Source organism: Sus scrofa, chromosome 12, assembly GCF_000003025.6.
Source record: "Sus scrofa isolate TJ Tabasco breed Duroc chromosome 12, Sscrofa11.1, whole genome shotgun sequence".
Taxonomy (NCBI): Eukaryota; Metazoa; Chordata; class Mammalia; order Artiodactyla; family Suidae; genus Sus; species Sus scrofa.
In genome coordinates, this window is record NC_010454.4 from 48,364,441 (window position 1) to 48,386,672 (window position 22,232).

At 43.4% G+C, this 22,232-nt stretch overlaps 1 protein-coding gene across 4 annotated transcripts in view; it reads right to left on the reverse strand.

Moving 5' to 3' along the window:
• The window catches only part of SMG6 (SMG6, nonsense mediated mRNA decay factor), a 214,292-nt gene that overhangs the window by 191,736 nt on the left and 324 nt on the right, over positions 1-22,232 (reverse strand). For 2 of the 4 annotated variants that reach the window (XM_021067586.1, XM_021067589.1), the window contains exons 2-8: positions 18,397-20,134; positions 17,647-17,839; positions 16,928-17,038; positions 13,172-13,278; positions 12,727-12,805; positions 5,414-5,524; positions 4,828-5,040 (exon numbers count right to left, since the gene is read on the reverse strand). In XM_021067586.1, the coding sequence (XP_020923245.1) occupies positions 4,828-5,040; positions 5,414-5,524; positions 12,727-12,805; positions 13,172-13,278; positions 16,928-17,038; positions 17,647-17,839; positions 18,397-20,134 (2,552 nt within the window). Of the gene's footprint in view, positions 1-4,827; positions 5,041-5,413; positions 5,525-12,726; positions 12,806-13,171; positions 13,279-16,927; positions 17,039-17,646; positions 17,840-18,396; positions 20,135-21,802; positions 22,227-22,232 lie in introns of those variants that run through there. The other 2 variants (XM_021067587.1, XM_021067588.1) reach the window with 2 other exon arrangements.

The following is a 22,232-nucleotide window of genomic DNA, read 5'->3' on the forward strand; positions in this document are numbered from 1 at the left end:
ACAAATCTGTTCCAACAGAAGTGTTGAAAAGAGTGATCATTACGCAATCTGATTATGTCATCCCCTGCTTATCGAAATTTCTCAATATTTATGAAGGATCTGGCCCCTCCTATTTTCTCCAGCTTCATCCCTCACTTTTCCTCCCTTCCTTTATATGTTCAACTAGGACTTATTTAGAGAATCTTCTATATGCAGGTACTGGGGATAAGGCAGTGAGAAGCCAGATATAGACCCTACTTTCATAGGGCCTTGAATCTAGCAAGAGATTTTAACCAACAAGAAAAATGTACCTAAAATTACTTAGTTAGAAATATGACATTACTAAGGGCAAACAGCTGGGCTCAGCCATCAGGAAATGCCTCCCTGGAAAAGGGAAGTGATATTTAGGCTGAGAATTTAAGGATAAGTAAGACAGAGGTTGATGAAGAGAGAAGAGCACTGCAGGCAAAAAGAATGTACAACAGCCAAGGGCCAGAAGAGAGCCTGTCCCTTCAAAGAAGAAGCCACTATGGCCACAGAATAACAACAAACTGGGGAAGAGAGGTGTAAGATAAGGTCAGAAGCAGCAGGAACCAAATCTTGCAGGGCCCAGTAAACTACTTTAAGGATTCTGGACCTGATTCTAAGACCAAAGAGAAACAACAGAAAATTTTCAAGAAGGGAAGTGACTCGATCAGAAATGCATCATTGGAAGCTCATCTGGGTTACTGTCGAAAAAGAAAGGTCCAAAGGAGGATCAGGAATAAATGTGGAAAGGCTATTAGGAACGTCTTCCAATAGTCTGTGGACTACTGAAATAATGAGAGCTTGGACTAGGATGGTGGTAGGAGAAAGAGGAAAGTAGATGATTCAAATTATGTGTAGGAGGTAGGCTAATGGCTCTTGGTACTGAGTGGATGTGGGGCTACAGGAAAGGAAGAGGTAGATGATGACCCAGATCTCTTGCAAGAGCACTGCTCGTATCCTAGACTCCGACCATACTGAACAACTTGCAGTTCCCTAAGCCTTCACGCCTCCAAGTGGAAACACCCTCATACCACCCTTCAGCTGCAAGTACCTCCCTAACCATGCGTTTATGTCTCTCATGCTTGTCCTCATCACAGCCCTTGGCACACTGCATTATAATATAATGTAATCATATATTTATGTTTCTGTTTTCCCCACATGACTGAGTGTTCCCTAAGGTTAAAATGATTTTTGGTTGTTTCAATGCCTAATAACTCAAATGTCTGTGAATAAATCCCCACTTCTCATCAATTCTATGTTCCTGTTCCAGGGAGCAGAGAAAGTAAAGCTGACTTGCTGGGGCCTGCTGTATGAAAGAAAAGGATATGGGAAGACGACTTGGGGCTAAGAAAGCAGGTAAAAAAGGCAGTGTGGTTTCTTGGCTGGATAAACAGAGACTATGAAACTGCAGGCTTCTTCCTCAAGTGCTGGTAATATAGAACTAAAAGCCCAAATCCAAAGATGTAAAGGGAAGTAATTACCCAAGGATGATGTATAGGCTGAAAATATATAAACAGCTTCACCAATAGTTTAGAAACCAAATCACCACATTTTACTCTGCCCACATCTGGAATTATTTGAAGTTTTTACTGAAAACATATTCATATGTTATTTATATAAATAAAAATAATAAAATATAATAGATCCATTGTTCAGCTCAGGGAAGGCTGAAAATGCCTTCTCCGAGATGCACATAAAAATAAAAACATGGAGTTCCCGTTGTGGCGCAGGGTTAACAAATCCGACTATGAACCATGAGGTTGCAGGTTCGATCCCTGCCCTTTCTCAGTGGGTTAAGGATCCAGCGTTGCTGTGAGCTGTGGTGTAGGTTGCAGACGCAGCTCGGATCCAGCGTGGCTGTGGCTCTGGTGTAGGCCGGTGGCTACAGCTCCGATTAGACCCCTAGCTTGGGAACCTCCATATGCTGAGGGAGGGGCCCAAGAAATGGCAAAAAGACAAAAAAAATAAATAAATAAAAACATGTATTGGGGAAATAACAATAAAAAAATGGGTCACCATGCTGTACAGTACAAAAAAAAATTGTATTGGGGAAATAACAATTAAAAAAAAAAAAAGAATAAAAACACATGCCATATGATCCAGCAATCTTACTCCTGGACATATATGCAGACAAAACTCTAATTACAAAAGATACCTGCACCCCAATGTTCACAGCAGCACTATTTACAATAGTCAAGACATGGAAGCAACCTAAGTGTCCACCAACAGATGAATGGATAAAGAAGATGTAGTACATATATACAATGGAATACTATTCGGCCATAAAAAAGAATGAAATAACACCATTTGTAGCAAATGGATGGACCTAGAGATTATCATACTAACTGAAGTAAGACAGAAAAACAAAGACAAATACCATATCATATCACTTATATATGGAATCTAAAATATGACAAAATGGGGAGCTCCCACGGTGGCACAGAGGAAACAAATCTGACTAGTATCCAAGAGGATACAGGTTCAATCCTTGGCCTCAATCAGTGGGTTAAGGAGCTGGCACTGCCATGAGCTGTGATGTAGGTCACAGATGCAACTCGGATCTGCCATTGCTGTGGCTATGGCATAGACTAGCAACTACAGTTCCGATTTGACCCCTAGCCTAGGAACTTCCATATGCCATGGGTGTGACCCTAAAAAGCAAAAATCAATCAATAAATGAAAATACAAAGTTACAAGCATATTACTTAAAAAGTACATAAAACACCTAATGGAAGAGAGAGATCTATAACTTTTATGAGGGATACTCCCTAAACTTGATGCCAAGGCCAAAGAAGGCCATAAAATGCTTTCTCGAATTGTCATTGTTGCTTTCATTTTAGAGATACAGTAGAGCTAATTCAATAGAACTATTTATCTCTTATTCCAATAGGCTTCCAGTTTGGGATGGTAATAACCAAGCTAGAAGAGGCAGGAATGAGGGATTCTCATAGCAGCAATCCCTCTGAAGCACCTTGATGTACTGGGGCCCCATGTACAATATGGTACATAGCGAGCTGGAAGATTCAATTATAAGCAAGGACTGCTTTCCACGCTATCCAGAAAACAGTTAAAGATTAAGGATATAGGAAGATAAATGGAAATTTTAAGTTAAACCCCAAAGGACAAGTCCTCTTACCCCACCATTCTTGACTCATTCTTAGCAGACAACCATGCCTCCAACTTCAAAGAGAAAAGAGTAAACATCAAAAAGACCCTCCCTCATCATCTTCCTACTATACCCACAAACTTACCTTCATCCCCAATTATCTGTTCCTCCTTTCCTTCAAGTACAAGAAAGTTCACCAACAGTTTAGAAACCACAGCATTTTACTCTGCCCACATCTGTAATTATTTGAAGTTTTCACTAAAAACATATTTTTATGTTTCTTCTTTCAGACCTATCTCCTCACTGTGCTCTAGATCCTATTGCTTTCTCGTCCTCTGCAAAGACGTCTCCCTGACATCGATCTCCTTTCTTTCTTAGATCTTGAACCTCCTCACTATTATGTTTTTTCCTCAAGTAGCTGAATCAACGCTCTCTCATGACTCCATTACTATCTACAATGGGATGACTTCAAGAATTTTCATCTCTGGCCAAGTTCACTCTCCTCAGCTTCAGACACCTGCTAGCCTCTAAACAGCTCCATGTCAATGTCCTACAGAAATTCCAGTGCGTCCAAAACCAAACATCATCTTTCTCCTAAAACCAACCCCACCTAATTATTCCCTACATCAAGGAAGAGACGATCATCTACCTAGTTTCAAACCAGAAACCTAGGTGCCACTTTTGATCCCTCAGTTCCCCAGGTCCAATCAAGTCCTCTGGAGTCTACCTCATTAATATACTTCATATCCCTTCACTTCTCCCCATCTCCAAAGTCATTTCCTGGCTCATGTCCTTTTCATATCTCACTTAGATTACCATAGCACCCTCCTACTCTTATTTCTAGTCTTCCTCTTCTCCAAAACTTTTCACAAAGCAGCCAGAGTTATATTTCTTTTCTTTTTCTTTCTTTTTTTTTTTTTTTTTGGTCTTTTTTAAGGCCGTACCCATGGCATATGTAAGATCCCAGGCTAGGGGTCGAATTGGAGCTGCAGCTGCCAGTCTATACCACAGCCACAGCATCTCGAGATCTGAGCCACGTCTATGACTTACACTGCAGCTCACGGCAACACCGCATCCTTAACCCACTGAGTGGGGCCAGGAATCAAACCTGTGTCCTCATGGATACCAGTCAGGTTTGTTAATACTCAGCCACGACAGGAAGCCCTAGAGTTATATTTCTAAAACACGTATCTGACATTTCCCTATTTAAAGCACCCAATAGCTCCCTACTACCTTCAAGCTAAAGGTCAAATTAGTTATTGCACGACTCTTCAAGGTCTGGTGCTGGCTCACCTCACCACCCTTTCTCTATAAATTTTACTCTCAAGGCACAATGAACTTGCCGTTTGTAGTTTTCCAACTACAGCGCCCTCTCCCTAGCTTCAAAAATCCCACCCAGAATCCTAAGCATCATATTGGTGACTATGAACTCAAAGCAGCAAAAAATTCTTATCCAATACTAAGTTAATCTTCATTCAGAAAAGTTACTTTTACTAAATTCTACAGTGCCACATAGTGGTAAGAGAGGAAAGCGCATAGCGAAGATAAAGGAAGCGAAGGTGGAGGAGGAGATGGAGAACTTCGGGGAGCATGAAGTGATCGGCCTCGCCCGAGATTAATGGGAAATGTCTGAGCAGTGCTTCATGGCTGCACGTACAGGGGCATTCACGTTTACTTGGCTAGTCTTGCTCATTACATCACCCTCAGGAACTTACATCACTGGGGCTCAGGCTGCCCAGCCCATTCTCCTGCTCAGAATCCTTCCCAGACTCAGTGCCCTGGGAGGACCGGGGACGGGATGGATGAATCCAGATCTCCAGGCGAGTGGTGTCATCTCCAACATGCCGGAAAGTAGATTTCTTTCCTTTCCGCCATTGGTCAGGGCTCAGTTCCAATTCTTCATGTTGCTTCTTCTCCATCTGTTCTGCCTGTACAGAATACACACATAAAAGCTTAAACTCTCCTGAGATTCATCCAATAAAGAGAAGTGCTCCTCTCACCTAAGTTTGTCACCCAAGGACTATAAAAAGTAAAGACTTTGCCATAGCTCCAGAGTAGCAGAGTATCATCTGTTTTGTCCATAAAAGTTATTAATTCTATAAACCAGATGCTGTGGAACATGTACACCCAAGGGCCCTGGACAGCTCTCCTAAAGAAGAGCTGCTTCTGCACAGGGACTGACTCACTCCATCAGCACAGCCTGATGGGACCCCTCGAGGACGTGAATAGTCACTCCCTTAGAGACACTAAGAGAAACACATTCTTCTAGGAAGGAATGATTCTGCTTGCACCCCCACTCACCTTTCGTTTGGTCTCTTCAAACAAGCTCATGAGACTCTCCTTGGCAGTCAGGATAGGGTTGCTGGCAGCTAAACTGCGCATATAGTAATAGACAGCATCAAGCTTCCTCCTCTGCAAAAGAGGTCAGAGACACTGAGTCACCAGTTCTCCTCCCGACTCCAGCCTGAGTCAGCTGACCCAGGAAACCCTACCTTCCCTCTCAACCCGTGTCCCAAGCTGTGAGGAATTCCAACAAGAAAATGAGAAAGCTGTCCGTGGGAGAAGCCATGGCAATCACACCAGAGCTCTCTTCCTGCCAGTACTACATCCTACAAGACTTAGAGCCAAGTGCTCAGAAGAAAGAGAAAAGAATAAAAAGCCTCACAAAATATGAAGCCAATCATGTTTTTCAAGAAAGAAAATGTTCAATACATATTAATTATTCTTTATTTTTATTTTTTTGGCCACGTCTTGGGCATGTGGAAATTCCTGGGCCAGAGATCAAAACCATGCCATGGCAGTGACGATGCCAGATCCTTAACCCACTGTGCCACAAGAGAACTCCCACTAATTATTTTTTAAAATTATAAATAACGATGGCAATACCATAGTTTAAGCATAACTGTGAGGCAAATGATAAGCACTTCACAGATATTATCTCTAACCTAAGAAAACCACTCCATAGGGATTATTATTCCGATTTTTATGAGGAAACAGGAGCTCGAGGGGACCATTATGGAACTTGAGTCTCAGAGCCCAATCCCAGATAAGTCTAAACGTAGGGCTGCCAAGCTCCTAAATTTATGTTTTCACAACATAGTAACTCTACTGAGAAAAGAAAACAAACTACTATCCAATGCATTCAGCAAATAAATACTTCAAGTCCCTTTTCAACCAATTAATAAATAAAAAAGAGGGTCAGAAAAAAAGGCAAAACACTGAAATAAAGGGGGTAAGAATATCAAAAAGCCTTTCCATCTTTCTATCATACACATCTTTACCTTTTTCTCTGTCTCACAATGCACCTAGACTACTAGCTTCTCTCTCTCTCTCCAGCATCTACTCACTCTTTAAAATTCTCACCTTGCATTCATCCAGCATGCTTAAAGGCGCACATCCTAAGATCAACTGCCTGAGTCTGAATTTGGTCCTGCCATTTCTTAGGTATAACCCTGAGAAAGTCAACCTAGAAAGGTTTCCTTACTTGTAAAAAGAAGTTATTTCCCAACCTATATGGCTCTTGAAAAGATTACAATTCATATAATACATACAGTTTAACAAAATATCTGGTACATAGATTGTCAGTTAAGTGGAAGCTACCTTTAAAACTATTTCAATTATGCCACTCACTTGATTTTACACTGCTTTTTTGTGTGTTTTCTTTTTAATTTTATGGTCATACCTGTGGCAAATGGAAGCTCCCAAATGAGGGATTGAATCCAAGCCACAGCTGCAGCTGCGGCAATGCCAGACCTTTAACCTACTGTGCCAGGCCAGGGATCAAACCCACACCTCCTCAGTGACCTGAGCAGTAGGATTCTCAACCCACGTGCCACAGCAGAAATGCCTACACTGAACTTTATCAGTTCTACAATGATTTTTTTCACATTTTAACATCTCTGAAATCAAGATACAACTCACGACCAGTATCTTTTTTTCTTTTCTTTTTTTTTGGGGGGGGGCACACCCTCAGCATATGGAAGTTCCCAGGCTGGGAGTCAAATCAGAGTTGCAGCCACCGGCCTACACCACAGCCACAGTGATGCTCGATCCCAGCCACTCGTGGGAACTACACCATGGCTCATTGCAACGCCAGATCCTTAACCCACTAAGCGAGGCCAGGGATCAAACCTGCATCCTCATGGATACTAGTCAGGTTCTTAACCCTCTGAGCCACAATGGGAAATTCCAAAAACACAAAAAAATTTTTAATACAAAAATAAAAATAAAAATGGGGTCTAGGAATTCCCATCATGGCTCAGTGTAAATAAATCTGACTAGCATCCATGAGGATATAGGTTCGATCCCTGGCCTTGCTCAGTGGGTTAAGGATCTGGCGTTGCTGTGAGCTGTGATTTAGGTCTCAGACACAGCTCTCGGATCTGGCGAGGCTGTGGCTGTGGTGTAGGCTGGGAGCTACAGCTCCAATTGGACCCCTAGCCTGGGAATCTCCATATGTGGCAGGTGTGGCCCTTAAAAGGCGGGGGGGTCTAAACAGACACCTAACCAAAAGATACACAGACTGTAAAAAAACATATGAAAAGATGCTCTACATCATATGTCATTAAGGAATTGCAAGTTAAAACTGCACACCTATTAGAATGAGCAGAATCCAGAACACTGACAACACCGAAGGCTGATGAGTAGGCAGAGCAATAGGAACTCTCATCCACTGCTGGTAGGAATACAAAATCGTACAGCTACTTCAGAAGACACTTTGGCAGTTTCTTCCAAAACTATATATAGAAGCAACACACTCCTAAGTATCTACCCAAATGAGCTGAAAACTTATGTCCACACAAATGTGCATACAAATGTTTATAGCATTTTTATTAATAATAGTCAAAACTTGGAAACAACCAGGATGTCCTTCAACAGGAGAATGAATAAACTGCGGTACATTCGAATATACAATGGAGTGTTACTCAACAATAAAAGTACAGAAGAAATTGACACAACATTGTAAATCAACTACAACAGAAAAAATAAAAACCTTAAGAGAAGACAATAAAAGAAAAGAGCTGTTGGAGTTCTTGCGGCACAGTGAGCTAAGGATCCAACATTGTTGCTTGCCTGGGTCACTGCTGTAGCTTGGGTTCAATCCCTGGCCCAGGAACTTCCACATGACATGGGCACGGCCAAAAAATAGAAAAGAAAAGAACTATCAAGCCACAAAAATAACCCTAAATGCCAAGTGAAAGAAGCTACACATTGTATGGTTCTGACTGTATGACATTCTGGAAAAGGCAAAACTAGAGACAGTAAAAATATCAATGACTCCAGAGTTTCAAGGAAAGGAAGAGGGATGAAGAGATAGAGGGTAGAGCACAGGGCATTTTTAGAGCAGTGAAAACATTTGGTATGATAGACACATGTCATTATACATTTGTTAAAAACCACAGAGTGTACAACAGTAAATGTGAACCCTAACGGAAACTACAGCCTTTAATTATAACGTCTGTATTCCGGCCCATCAATTGCTAACAAATGTACTATACTAATTCAAAATGTTAGTAACGGGGAAAACTGAGAATTGAGGACATGTATGGGAAATCTCTGTACTTTCTGCTCAATTTTTCTGTAAACTAAAACTAACCCCCAAAAAAGAAAAAAATACCACAGGAAAAAAACAAAGTCCCCAAGTAGGGAGGAGGGAATCCACAATAAGATATCACTTCATATTCACTAGGTTGGTCACAATATTAAAAAAAAGAAGAAAAAAGAAAAGAAAGAAAGAAAGGAAGAAAGAAAACAAATGCTGGTGAGAACATGAAGAAACTAGAACTCTCCTACACTGCTGGTGGGAATGTGAAAATGGTACAGTCGCTATGAAAAACAGTTTGGCAGTTCCTGAAAAAGTTAAAACAGAGTTACCACACGATCCAGCAATTCCACTCCTAGGTACAGACACCAAAGAAGTGAAAACAGATATTCAAACAAATACTTGAACAAAAGCACTACTCACAACAGCTAAAAAGTAGAAAAAACCAAAACATCCATCAACTGATGAATGAATAAATAAAACATGGTGTATCCATACAACGGAATATTATCAGTCATGAAAATGAAGTACTAATACATGCTACAACATGGACGAACCTCAAAAATTTTATGCTAAATAAAAGGTCACATATTGCACAATTCCATTTATATGAAACATCCAGAAAAGGTGAATCCAAAGACAGAAAACAGACCAGTGGTTGCAAGGGGATACAGGGAGGGAGGAATAGGGAGTAATTGGTATGGGGTTTCCTTTTAGGGTGATGAAAAATGTCTTGGAAATAAAGTGATGGTTACACAATACTGTTAATGTACTAAGTGCCACTGAACCATACAAATAATTAATGGTTAATTTTATGTAACACGAATTTTACCACAATAATTTTTTTAAAAAGCTATTGAGGGGGCAGCTGTAGTTCCGATTCTACCCCTAGCCTGAGAACCTCCAAATGCCACAGGCATGGCCCTAAAAAGGACAAAAGACAAAGAAAAAAAATTTAATTTAAAAATTAAAAAAAAAAGCCACTGGGGGAAAATTTATTTAAATATATTTTCTAATTAACAAGAAAGATAACAATTTGTTCGATGATTATAAATTAAAAAAAAAAACTGGAAAAGGAGAGAAGAGAAAAAAGAAAAAACAGAAGATGGATAATAAACGGGAGAGAAAAATAAAGCCACAAAAACGGGTAATAAAAAAAAAAAAAAATCTCAGAGTTCCCATTGTGGCTCATGAGGTTTTGGGTTCAATTCCTGGCCTTGCTCAGTGGGTTAAGGATCCAGCATTACCGTGAGCTGCGGTGTAGGTCGCAGACGAGGCTCAAATCCCACATTGCTGTGGCTCTGGCGTAGGCCGGTGGCTACAGCTCCAACTGGACCCCTCGCCTGGGAACCTCCATATGCTGTGGGAGCGGCCCAAAGAAATAGCAAAAAGACAAAAAAAGAAAAACCAACACATCACAAAGAGAACAGGACAAACAAAGGCAAAAAGCATAGAGAGAGAGATTCAACAGATTCTGAAGAAAGTGTGTTTGTAGGAATTCCCATGATGGCTCAGTGGTTAACAAACCCGACCAGTATCCATGAGGACGCAGGGTGGATCCCTGGCCTTTCTCAGTGGGTTGCTGTGAGCTGTGGTGTAGGGTGGCAGCTATGGTTCCAATTCAACCCCTAGCCTGGGAACCTCTATATGCCGCAGATACAGCCCTAAAAAGACCCTCCAAAAAAATAGAAAGTGTATTTGTAAACCACATTATTTGATCAATTTCAATCCATAATTAAGAATTTGTCTAAATCTTTGCAGAGAGCATTGCTGTGGCTATGGCATAGGCTGGCAGCAACAGCTCCAATTAGACCCCTAGCCTGAAAACCTCCATATGCCACAGGTGGGGCCCTAAAAAGCAAAAAAAAAGAAAAAAAAAAAGATTATTAATTTTTTGCAAAGAAGAAAAAAATATTAATTCAAACATTGCTTATTCAGACAATGAACCTGACAGCATTAAGAAACTCTCTCTGGGAGTTCCCACTGTGGTGCAGTGGAAATGAATCTGACTAGTATCCAATGAGAATACAGGTTCAATCCCTGGCCTTGCTCAGTGGGTTGCGATCCAGTGCTGCCATGAGCTGTGGTGTACATAGCAGATTCGGCTCGGATCCAATGTTGCTGTGGCTGTGGCACAGTCCTACAGCTATAGCTCCGATTTAACCCCAAGCCTGGGAACTTCCACATACTGAGGGTGCAGCCCTTTTAAAAAAAAAAAAGGAAACTCTCCCTTCTAGTGACCATGTTGGCTGCTTCTTATACTTAAACTTTTGGTCACTACCATTAGCCCCTTGAAGTCAGCTTCCTTAGTAAAGGCTCCATCTGGTATTCCCGTTGTAGCTCAGCAGTAACAAACCAGACTAGTGTCCAGGAGGATGCAGGTTTGATCCCTGGCCTTGCTCAGTGGGTTAAGGATCTAGTGTTGTGGTGAGCTGTGGTATAGCTTGCAAATTCAGCTTAGATACTGTGTTGCTGTGGCTGCAGTCTAGGCTGGCAGCTGTAGCTCCGGATTTGACCCCTAGCCTGGGAACTTCCATATGCCATGGGTGCAGCCCTAAATAAATAAATAAATAGACAAACAAATAAATAAAGGCTCCATCAGCTCCCAAAGCTCAATGTTAGAGCCACATTTAGAGAACTTTGGTAAGATCTAGAGAGGTACAATTTGGCACTTACTGTGCTTCTGCTTAGACGACTCCAAGTGAAAAGCTAAGATGAATAAGGGGATGATCTGGGGAAAGGAAGGAAGGATGTACTTAGGGCTAGTTGAAGACTTTAAAGGGGAGAGCCTTAAAGTAAAGGGAGCCTTCTCATTTTCCTTCTAGAAACGAGTATCCTAGTTCAACCTAGGGAAGGGAAATAAGGCAGAATCAGAGCAGAAGCCTAGATCAAAAACAGAGTGATGTTTGATGCAACGAGAGATTATCACACTAAATGAAGTGAGAAAGAATAAGACAAATACCACATGATGTCACTTATATGTGAAATCTAAAATAAGGCACAAATGAACCTATCTACAAAACAGAAACAGACTCACAGACACAGAGATTAGACTTGTGGTTGCCAAGGGGTTTGGAGGAGGAGTGGGATGGACGGGGAGTTTCGGGTTAGCAGATGCAAACTATTATATTTAGAATGGATAAGCAATGAGGTCCTACTGTACAGCACAGGGAACTATATCCAGTCTCTTGGGATAGACCATGATGGAAGAGAATATTAAAAAAAGAATGTACCTATATGTAAAACTGAGTCACTATGCTGTACAGGTAAAATTGGCACAACATTATAAATCAACTATACTTTAAAAATTAAAAAAAAAATTTTCTTTAATGGCAGCACCTGCAGCATATGGAAGTCCCCAGGCCAGGGACTGAATCCAAGCCACAGCTGTGACCTATGCCACAGCTGCAGCAACACCAGATCCTTCAACCCACTGCACCAGGCTGGGGGTAGCCTCTGCAGTGACGCAAGCCACTGCAGTTGGATTCTTAATCCACTGTGCCACAGCAGAAACTCCAAAACAAACCTTTTTTTTAATAATAAAAAAACAGAAAAATAAAACAAACAAAAAACCCTAAGAGTGATGTTTGGCCAGCGTATAATCAATTCCCTAGGAACTTAAATGCAGTGAAAGCAGACTCAACTGAAGCGAGGGATCCCTGACAACTTACCTCCGAAAGTAACAGTAACAAAATGAGTTCCCCTCGTGGCACAGTGGAAACAAATCCAACTAGGAACCATGAGGATTCAGGTTCGATCCCTGGCCCCGCTCAGTAGGCTAAGGATCTGGCATTGCCGTGAGCTGTGGTGTAGGTCGAAGACGCGGCTCAGATCTGGCATTGCTGTGGCTGTGGCATACTCTGGCAGCTATAGCTCCAATTCGACACCTAGCCTGGGAACCTCCATATGCTGCAAGGGCGGCCTTAAAAAGGAAAAAAAAAAAAAAAGGAGTTTGAGGCTATACTTTGGATTACAGGGTCCAGATGAAATCTAGCTCCAGGAGCTGATGCTATCAAAATCCATACTTCTAACATACTGCCTGCAAAATACTTCCCTATCCAAAATTTCTTACCGTATACACTGCCAGCAGAGCCAACTGGTTATAGGGGCGCCCATTCTTGGGAGCAATGTGCTGGGCCTTCAGGTACCAACTGGAATAAAAAACAGTCCAAAAAATCTTAGTTCTGCATCTACACTTTCACCCGACAGCTCTTACTACTTAAGCTAGAGTGTTAGATGTAACCCTCACGTGGTAAAGCACAACTACGGAGACCAACAGAGGCACCTGTAGGACATACATGTAGAAGGAAGCTCAAGTGGCTCGTTACTCTTTTTTTGGCCCCATCTGGGGCACGTGGAAGCTCCCAGGCCAGGAATCAAATCCAAGCCACAAGTGACACCTGTGCCACAGCTGCAGCAATATCAGATCCTTAACTGCTGCACCACATGGGAACTTCTGCCCAACTTAGCTTAAAGCCACACAGGGAAGAGGAGCAATGAACAAGAGACAACAGTACCTTCGTGCTTTCCCATAGTTTGCGGTGTCATTGGCTTGCTCCCGATACCTAGCGATATCTCCCTGGCAAATCATACATCGCTGGGCACTGATCAGGGCATATTTTACCTTCAGGAGAAATGATCAATTAGTAGCATATACACAAGAAACTCTAACTTCAATCTCAAAGGACATAGATGGAGTCAGCATTAATAAGGAACCTGGAGTCTTCAACAAAGTAAAAAGTTTTTACTCTAACCTTGACTAGCAAAAAGCAAACAAAAAACAAACCAAAACAAACAAAAAAACTCATCAATGTGATGCAAAATTTACTGAGAAAGAGTGGCAAAAGGAAGAGGAGGTCATTCTTATTTCCAGTCCTAGTCAAGTGGAAAACATTCTCTCTTCATATAGCTGTGCGATTTCAACTAAGGCTTTGGGACTCAGTTTCTTTTTTTTTTTTTTTTTTTTTTTTTTGTCTTTTTGCCTTTTTCTAGGGCTGCTCCCTCAGCATATGGAGTTTCCCAGGCTAGGTATCACAGCCAGAGCAACTCAGGATCCTTAACCCACTGAGAAAGGTCAGGGATCAAACCCGCAACCTCATGGTTCCTAGTGGGATTCGTTAACCACTGAGCCACAACGGGAACTCCCAGAAACTCGGTTTCTTTGTTAGAATATAAAAATACTTAGTTCATAGCGAAACTGGAAGGAATAAGTGTAAAAAATACCTTACAAATAATATATAGGAGTTCCCGCTATGGCACAAAGGGATCAGTGGCATCTCTGCAGCAATGGGACGCAGGTTCAATCCCTGGCCCTGCACAGTGGGTTAAGGATCTGGCATTACTGCAGCTGCAGCATACGTCGCAACTGCAGCTCGGATCTGATCCCTGACCCAGGAACTCCATATGCCAAGGGGCAGACAAAAAAGAAAAAAAAAGTGATACATATGTATGTGCGTGTATATAATATTATATACATATATAATATATATATATAAACAACGGCTTACCCTGTTCTTTTCCTGCCATCATCTTTCCCTCCTCAAACTGTTAATACCATGCACTGTTACTCCACTGCTTCCTCTTTGCAAGACAATAATAATTCCCTAAAACAGTAAGCTACCCTTTACCAAACACCTAAAACATGCCAGGACTGAGTAACACTACATATATGTTTTCTCACTGATGGGACTGGCATCTATCACTCAACAAGAAAACAAGGAGTTCCCGATGTGGCTCAGCAGTATCGAACCCAGCTAGAATCTATGAGGATTCGGGTTTGATCCCTGGCCTTGCTCAGTAGATTAAGGATCTGGTGTTGCCAATGAGCTGCAGTGCAGGTCACAGATGTGGTTTGGATCCTGCATTGCTGTGGCTGTGGTGTAGGCCAGCAGCTGTAGCTCCGATTAGACTGCTAGCCTGGGAACTTCCATATGCTACAAGTGCGGCCCTGAAAAGCAAAAAAAAAAAAGTGCGCCTCAGCAAATTATACATCACTATCAGTCATACACCTTCAGAATCCTGACTACTCTACACATTCTGTCTATGGACAATGGACAGACACCAAGAATCCTTGGTATTTAACTGATAAAAGCACCAAGGAAACTGGTGTGTTTCCATTACTGCAGCCACTTTGCCATCTCAATGAGGGTAAGTAAAAAACAAACAAAAAACAAATTCGGCCAAAGCCTCTCACCGTCCTCCACATAAAGTCCTAGAAGACGCAGCCTCTGCTCACCTTTCCAGCACCACTTCCCCTCTCATTCTCTGTGCCTCCATCAGACTAGGCTTTCCTCAGTTCCCCCAACGCATGGTGCTTCTCCCACTTCGGGACCTTCACATATTCCGCTTCCTTCCCCTAGAGAGTCGTAGTTCTCACATCTTCACATACACGTTTTACCTGGCTGACATCTCGGGTCTTCAGCCTCAGCTTAGCTATGACTTCCTCAGACCTCTCTGATCCTCGAAACCCTTTAGAGAACAGCCGCACAACATCCTTTGCAGAAGTCACTGCACCTGCAATTACTAATCCAACATCTTGACTCATCCTTAAACTCTAAACCAGGAGAACTGAGACCGTGGCGTTCTTGTTCCACACTGAATTACCTGTGCCTGGAGTGGCTCCTGGCATTCAGGAGGGACTCAACAGATACCTGTTGATGAGTAACAGAGCTTGTGCACAGCGATTCATTAGAAGGAACAGAAAGGCAAGAGGAAGCCTCTGTTCCACAAAGCACACTGCTCTCTCTAATGAATATTTAACCTCTTCTCTCCCCTAGTCCTTTCCTCTCAACATATAAATAATACACTAAAGTCTCTCTAAGCTTAAAAACAAACTTCTCTTAACACTGTCTTTTAACTTCTATCTTCCTTCCTTGCCTTCACAGCCAAGATTCTTAAAAAAGCAGTCTAAATTACCCTCTCATTGTATCTGCTGCCCCAATTCTCATTCACTACAATCTGGTTTCCATCTTTTCCAAATAAAATAACTTGTGATAAGGTCATCCAACCCAAGAGATATTTTTTAGCAATCTTTTTCTTTTTTCTTTTTTGTCTTTTTTCTTTTTCTAGGGCCGATTCCATAGCATATGAAGGTTCCCAGGCTAGGGGTCTAATTGGAGCTATAACCGCTGGTCCAGGCCAGCGCCACAGCAACTCGGGATCCGAGCTGCGTCTGCGACCTACACCACAGCTTACAGCAACCCTGGATCCTTAACCCACCGAGCAAGGCCAGGGATCAAACCCGAAACCTCATGGTCCTAGTCAGATTCATTAACCACTGAGCCACGAAGGGAACTCCAATTTTTTAGTAATCTTAACATTTGAGGATTTTTTAGCGCTTGACACTTTTACCCACCACCACCTTAAAATATGACCCTCTGCTCTCTGGCTAGCCTTCCCAGTTTCTCAACTTTTACTTCAACCATCACCTACACATGGATGACTTCTGAATCTATATCACCAGCCCAGTTCTTTCACCTGAGCTCCAGACAGACCAGCACATTCATGTGTTCGTTTTCCAGCTCCTCCACCTAAGCTTACCCAAAACTGAACTAACATCTTCCTGCCCAGCTACTCTCCTAGGGCACAGGATGGGAGACTACTGGGATGCTCCACACCTCCAGTCGCATCATTCACACACAACCTGCCAGCAATTCAATTCTACTTCCCTTGTATCTTTCCGGTCTGTCTCCTCTTCTCCACCTCCCCCATCTCCACTCTTTCCCAAACTCATCCATTTACCACAGTGACTGGTTCTAAGAACAAATCTATGCTATCCATTTCCTGAAAATCAATCAGTGGCTTCTCACTGCTTTCAGGAAAAAGTCCAAACTCTTCAGCATGGCATATAAGAGTTTATGGCCCACCCCTTCTGACCTCATTAGCTTTACCTCCTCCAACAGCCCAACCCACATTACAGCCATCGGCACGCTGTACACTTTCCTAACAAGTTGTGGTTCTCTCACTGGATCAAAACTGCCCCTTCCACTCTAAGTCATGTTTCAAAATTCAACCTCACAGTTTCTAAGAAGGCTTCCTTGACCCTAGACTTAGGAATTAGTCTAAATCAGATCTAATTCCTTCTATTCCCCTTCAACACTCTATATATGCCACCATTACAGTACTTATACTGTTGTAATTGTTGGTTTAAGAGGTCTGTTCCCCACAGGACTGTATCTTTCATTCTTGTATCCTCAACATCCAGCACAAGGCCTAGCATATAACTAACATCAAATAAATGGATGAATAAATTTATGATAAAGAAGCTAACTTACTGTCTTCCGTAATGGCTTGCTGCGAATGGCAAGACCATCCATGTAGTCCTCCAGCTTGAACTTGTAAGTAACCTGCAGCTTCTGAAGCAAACTATCAAAGAAGTCGCTACCCTATAAAGAGAAAAAGTAAGGATCAGCTAAGTCAACCTGTTCGGATCCAATCTACCCATCAGAAACTGAGGCAAGTGACCCTTTCACAGTTCTGCTAATACTCAGTCACCTGACATAAACGGAGGCAAAGGCATTCCCACCGTGGTGCCTTAGGTTAAAGGATCTGGTGTTGCCCCCCCTGCAGGGTAGGTTGCAGCAGCAGCTCGGATTCAATCCCTGGCCAGGAAGTTCCATATGCCTCAGGTGCAGCCATTTAAAAAGAGGGGGCATATATAGTATTTAGTGGCCAACAGTAAGCACAAGACAATTTGACAGCATAAGCTTTTCCATGGTTTTAAAGGTCTGAACACATACATACACACACACACACACTCCTGCATTCATAAAGCTTCTGCGCTTAAAACTCAGTAAGTTATAGTCTTAAGGACGCAAAAGAGGTAGTGTAAGCCTAAACCCAAGAAAAAAGCCTACAAAATAAAATAAAATTTTAAAAAAGAAAAAAGCATACAGTTTTCAGTCATTTTCTATTATACAGTATTTCGAGTGGTAAAAAGCCATCTAAAGGATGCTGAAGCCTTTATCCTGAGGACACAAAGATGATGGTTTACCTCATCCAAGAGCTCCAAAAGTCTGTTCCGAATCTGTTCTGGGTTCTCAACATTCGGATCCTTGAGAAGCTGCCTGAACTTCTCAATCACCTGATAGAAAGCATTCTTCCACAGGATCTGATCCACATTCTGATGATCAGAGAACTCAATATCTAATAGAATACAGCGCTCATATAGCTGCAGCAGTTCAACTCTGGAATAAAATACATGCAACTTCTAGCTCCAAATAAACTACAGGAGAGCCTAGACCCAAGATCTAAGGTTCCTACAAATAACACCTTCCTTGGCAGGAAATCCAAAATGCCACCAGGTATAGTACTCAGTCTAGTCTCCATTCTGCAGAGCAGAATATCATTCTAGAGACAGTTATGTCTAGGAAAATAGTTTTTCCCCATATGCCTCCACCTAAATTTAACAGCCAAAGTAAAATCTTCACCACAAGTTACATGTTGTTCATTTCTTGGCACTTCGGAAAGTCTTTCCTTTTCCATATCCAGATTTTATGCGCTCTTAAAAAAATTTTTTTTTTCCTTAAGGAAAAAGTGGGAAGCAGAAAATAATTTCTGGGACTAGAAACAAAATTTTCTGCTTTTCTTTTTCCAACTCCCCCTCCCTTACAAAGATCGATGTGAAAGGGAGATAACACCCAGCAGCTCACCTGATAGGTCTCTAGCTTCCTCGGCCATCGGAGCCTGATCCCACCTCCAACTTACCCCCTTTTCCCTCTGGCCAGGATGGGACACACCATACCTGAGCTGAGCCATCTTCTCCAGGCCCTCCGGACTGATGCGGTCCCTGGAAAGCAGGTTGCTGAGCTGCAGTTCCTGGTTGTCAGCTACACGGAGAAGCCTATGTAGTTCCTGCTGCTGCATGTTCCTCATGTGCTGCTCCATCTCCTCAGGACTCAGGGTGCTGGCAGGGAGGGGGCTACAAACATACTGTCCTGTTGGAGTCGGGTAGCCTGGGTAGTAAGGCGCTGGGTACACACCATTTGTAGGGCCCACCGGGTACTGCAGAGGGCTATAGCCTGTGTAAGGATACTGGGAAGCAGGGCCTGGTGTCCGCGGGTAATAATAGGGGTTGTCAGAGTTTTGAAACTTATAGTAAGATGCTTGGGCCTGGCGTGAGTCACCCCAAGAGGTAGGGCTGACCTCATCATCAGTGTCCAAGAAATGTAACTGAGGCGTCTGGCTCTTTAGAGCAGGTTTCTGATCAGGATTGTTTGGGTCCCACAATCGTCGAGTGGTGCCTCCTCGGCCCCAACTCCGAGATCCCTTACTACCAGATCCAAATAAAAGCCGAGGTCCCAAAGGTGTAGACTCTGGAGAACCGGCTGAATTGACAGACAGGGTGGTGTGGGCAGGCAGAATCAGAATGCCACGGCCACGACCCCGAAGTTCTTGTCTCAGGTTTTTGGATTCCTGCTTCTCAGTGCCTTTGCCCCCACTGCTCGAGCCTTTGTCTGGCTTTATCCTATCCACATCCTCCCTGGCTGACCTCACCGTGGGAGAATCTCTGTTCATGGTTTCTGCGTCAAAAGTAACTCGAAGAGTGCCTCGATTTTCTTTACCATTGCTTTTCTGCTCCCCTTCTCCACGGCCAGACCAGCTTCTGTCTAAATGTTTCTTCCTTTCTGAGCTTCTCCGGGGCCCATCAGGCTCATCAATTCTGTCCTCATCTAAGGAGTCAGTTGAGGACATAGATACTTGCTTCTTCAGTCGTGGCCTCTCCTTGGTCCGATCCTGGCGGCGGCGGCGACTTCCATTATCAGTCAGGCCAGCCCCCTCGCCGCTATTGTTGCTACCGGCTGAGCTGGTACTGCAAGTGCGATAGCGGTTCCTTCGTTTGTCTGAGCGGGAATAGCGCTTGGCAGAACCTGGCTTCCCCTGAGCCAGGTCATCGTTCACCTTCTTCACACCCTCCCCTTTTTCAATCCGCTTTCCTTTTTCTCCCTGTGCAGCCCGTCCTCTGTCACCACTTAGGCTCTTTCCTGCCTCCTCTTTGTCTGGTTTACTCACAACCTCCTCTTTCACACTCCCCCTATACTCATCTTCCTCTACTCTCAGCTGTTCCACCTGGTTGAGGATTTCTTCCTCGTCTACCCGGCTACTAGTCGATTCTTTGGTAACAGTCTGCAAACGCCTTCCAGGCTGATAGATCTGCATGTCAGGTTTCTTTGTTCTTTTGATAATTCTAAGACTTCGATCCTCTTGTCCAACAGTCCTGGGCAAGAACTCCTGTACCCGAATATTTTCAGCATCTACAGGACCATTTTGCTGTTGGTTGTCTTTGTAGACATCTTTAATAAGCTGTGTACTGTCTCCAACAGTAGAAGAATCTCTGTCATTAACAGTTTCATCCTTGAGTTCGTCACTCCCAGAGGGTTCCTTGATTTTAGGTCTATTCCTTAGTCGGGAAAGTCCAGGCTTATAGATTTCCAGGTCTGGGCGCCTGTTATCTTTGCGCTGCCTGGGCTCCTTCATGTTTTCTGTGATGTTGGAGAGAGTGTTGAGGGGAGGAAAAGGTAGAATAGAGGGGAAGAAGAGGGGGAAAAATGTTATTCTAGTTAAAGTAACAGAAAAGTCAAGCAAGAATTGAAATGTTAATACTGATGGACAAGGAAGGAAATTTCTGCAGAAACAGAAAATGTACTAGGTTTACAATATTTGTTCAGCAATTGGCAAAGCTAAGACCTTAACTGTGTTGGAACTAACTCCACCTGAGGTAGGGAAACAAGAGAAAAATAAAAACATATTCTCTTGTGTTACTCAAATCATATTCAGATACACAAGACCCCAAACTCCCTCATCACTATCAGAATAGAAGATCTCTAAGCAGTTTGCATTGGACTGTTCTCTGCTATAGAGCCCTTTGCTCCATCTTGGTCTTTTCTTTTTCTGCCTCTAACATTTTTCCAGGATGGCTGAGTCCTTCTAACATATTAATGGGGTGGGGATGCATATAACAATCCACAGCTCTGGACATCTCTGGAGAAAAAAATCTGAAACTCCAGTCACTGAACTTGGCCAGGACAATCCTCTTCTTTAGGATTTCTAATACCCACTCCCATACCTCCTGTAGAAACAAACAGGAAGCAGTTCTTTTCACATTCTTCAACTCCACTCATGCTCACCAACTCTCTAACTACAGCCAGCAAGGTCATTCCAAGAAAACACTGTTCAGACTATCATCATTAGAATACTGAGATTAACTGCTACTATGATGATGGAATATGAGAAGGAAAAAAATTCCATAAGGGAGTTTTCCCTGGAGAATGATGGAAGTATTGTGACATGCTCTCAAAATACCAAGGACTGGGGGCATTCAAGAATAAGAGTACAGGACTTTAGACACCACTCTCCAGGCTCCAGGAACTTACAGAATGCCAGATAAGCAAGTATCTACTTTTTGTATCTGTTACCTTTCTCTGTTGAGGGGACAGTCTACAAGAAATAGCCACTAAACTGTTGGGTGGGGAACTTAACCGGAATTAGCGAGATTACAGCGGACTCAAAATGGAATGTTATAGAAAAACCTAGTATTGTTCTATAAACACCAGTGCAAACAAGTTCATAAAGGGATCACATGCTCCAGCATTTACGCCCATGAGGGTAACACATCTGGAACAGAAAAAAAATCCAAAACTCTGAAATTTAAGATACTGCTTCAGTATTTGCATAAGTTCAAAGGACTGCTTCATCCAGTATGAATAATAAAGGTAAAGCAGTCTAAGTCCAGAATAGCTCATGCTCAGCAGCCTTAGTAATAACTTAAGGGAAGGGGGAGACTGGGGAGAAGAGCCACTACGTCTTTCCAGAGCTGAGGGAGAAAACAACCTGAATAATCCAATTCAGATGACCAATGAAAACCAATTTCACAGACTTCTGCCACAAGCCGGCAGAAGCATATCTACCAGGCTACTAACTCCACTACCGAACCAAGGAGAGATGAGACACTAATATCTTCCTTGGAGCTTTCGTGGTGTTGATGCAGACGTCTAACTTGCACGCTGAACATTCTCTTTGCCCCCACACATGCCAAGGCCACACCAGCGTAGAGTCAGCTCTCTGAGGTGCTGGACCCCTCCCGTGCCGCAGCCTTCAGACGCCTGCCTTGAGGGGAAAAAGTTCAGCAAGGAAGTCCCAAGCTGTTAAACCTTTCTCCTCGACGTCGCCAGCTCCTTCTCTCCAACGCTAAAGGGCAGGCCTGGGGAAGATTCCTCGGGGAACCATAGTCCCCCGAGGGCCGCCACCAGACCCCGGCCCCACTCCTTTCCGCGTCCCCTGACGGCTGCGAATCCGCGGGCTGCTGTGAGAGGGCTGGGGCAACGGAGAACAGTCACCTTCGCCGAGAGAAAGGGGCGGAGGCAGAAATTCGGGCTGGGCTCTCCCGGAGGGGCCGAAGCTGGCAGAGCCCGACCCCACACCGGCTCTCCGGCAGGTAGAGCGGGGAGGGACCGCCCTCGGCCCCCGCCCCCACTGTTGGGGGAAGGGGCGGGGGCTCCGGAGCACCGCGAACTGAGCGGGGAGGAGGAGAGGGAGGCGGGGCGGGCAGGCCCGGCCCAGGAGCTGGGCGGTGCGACTCAC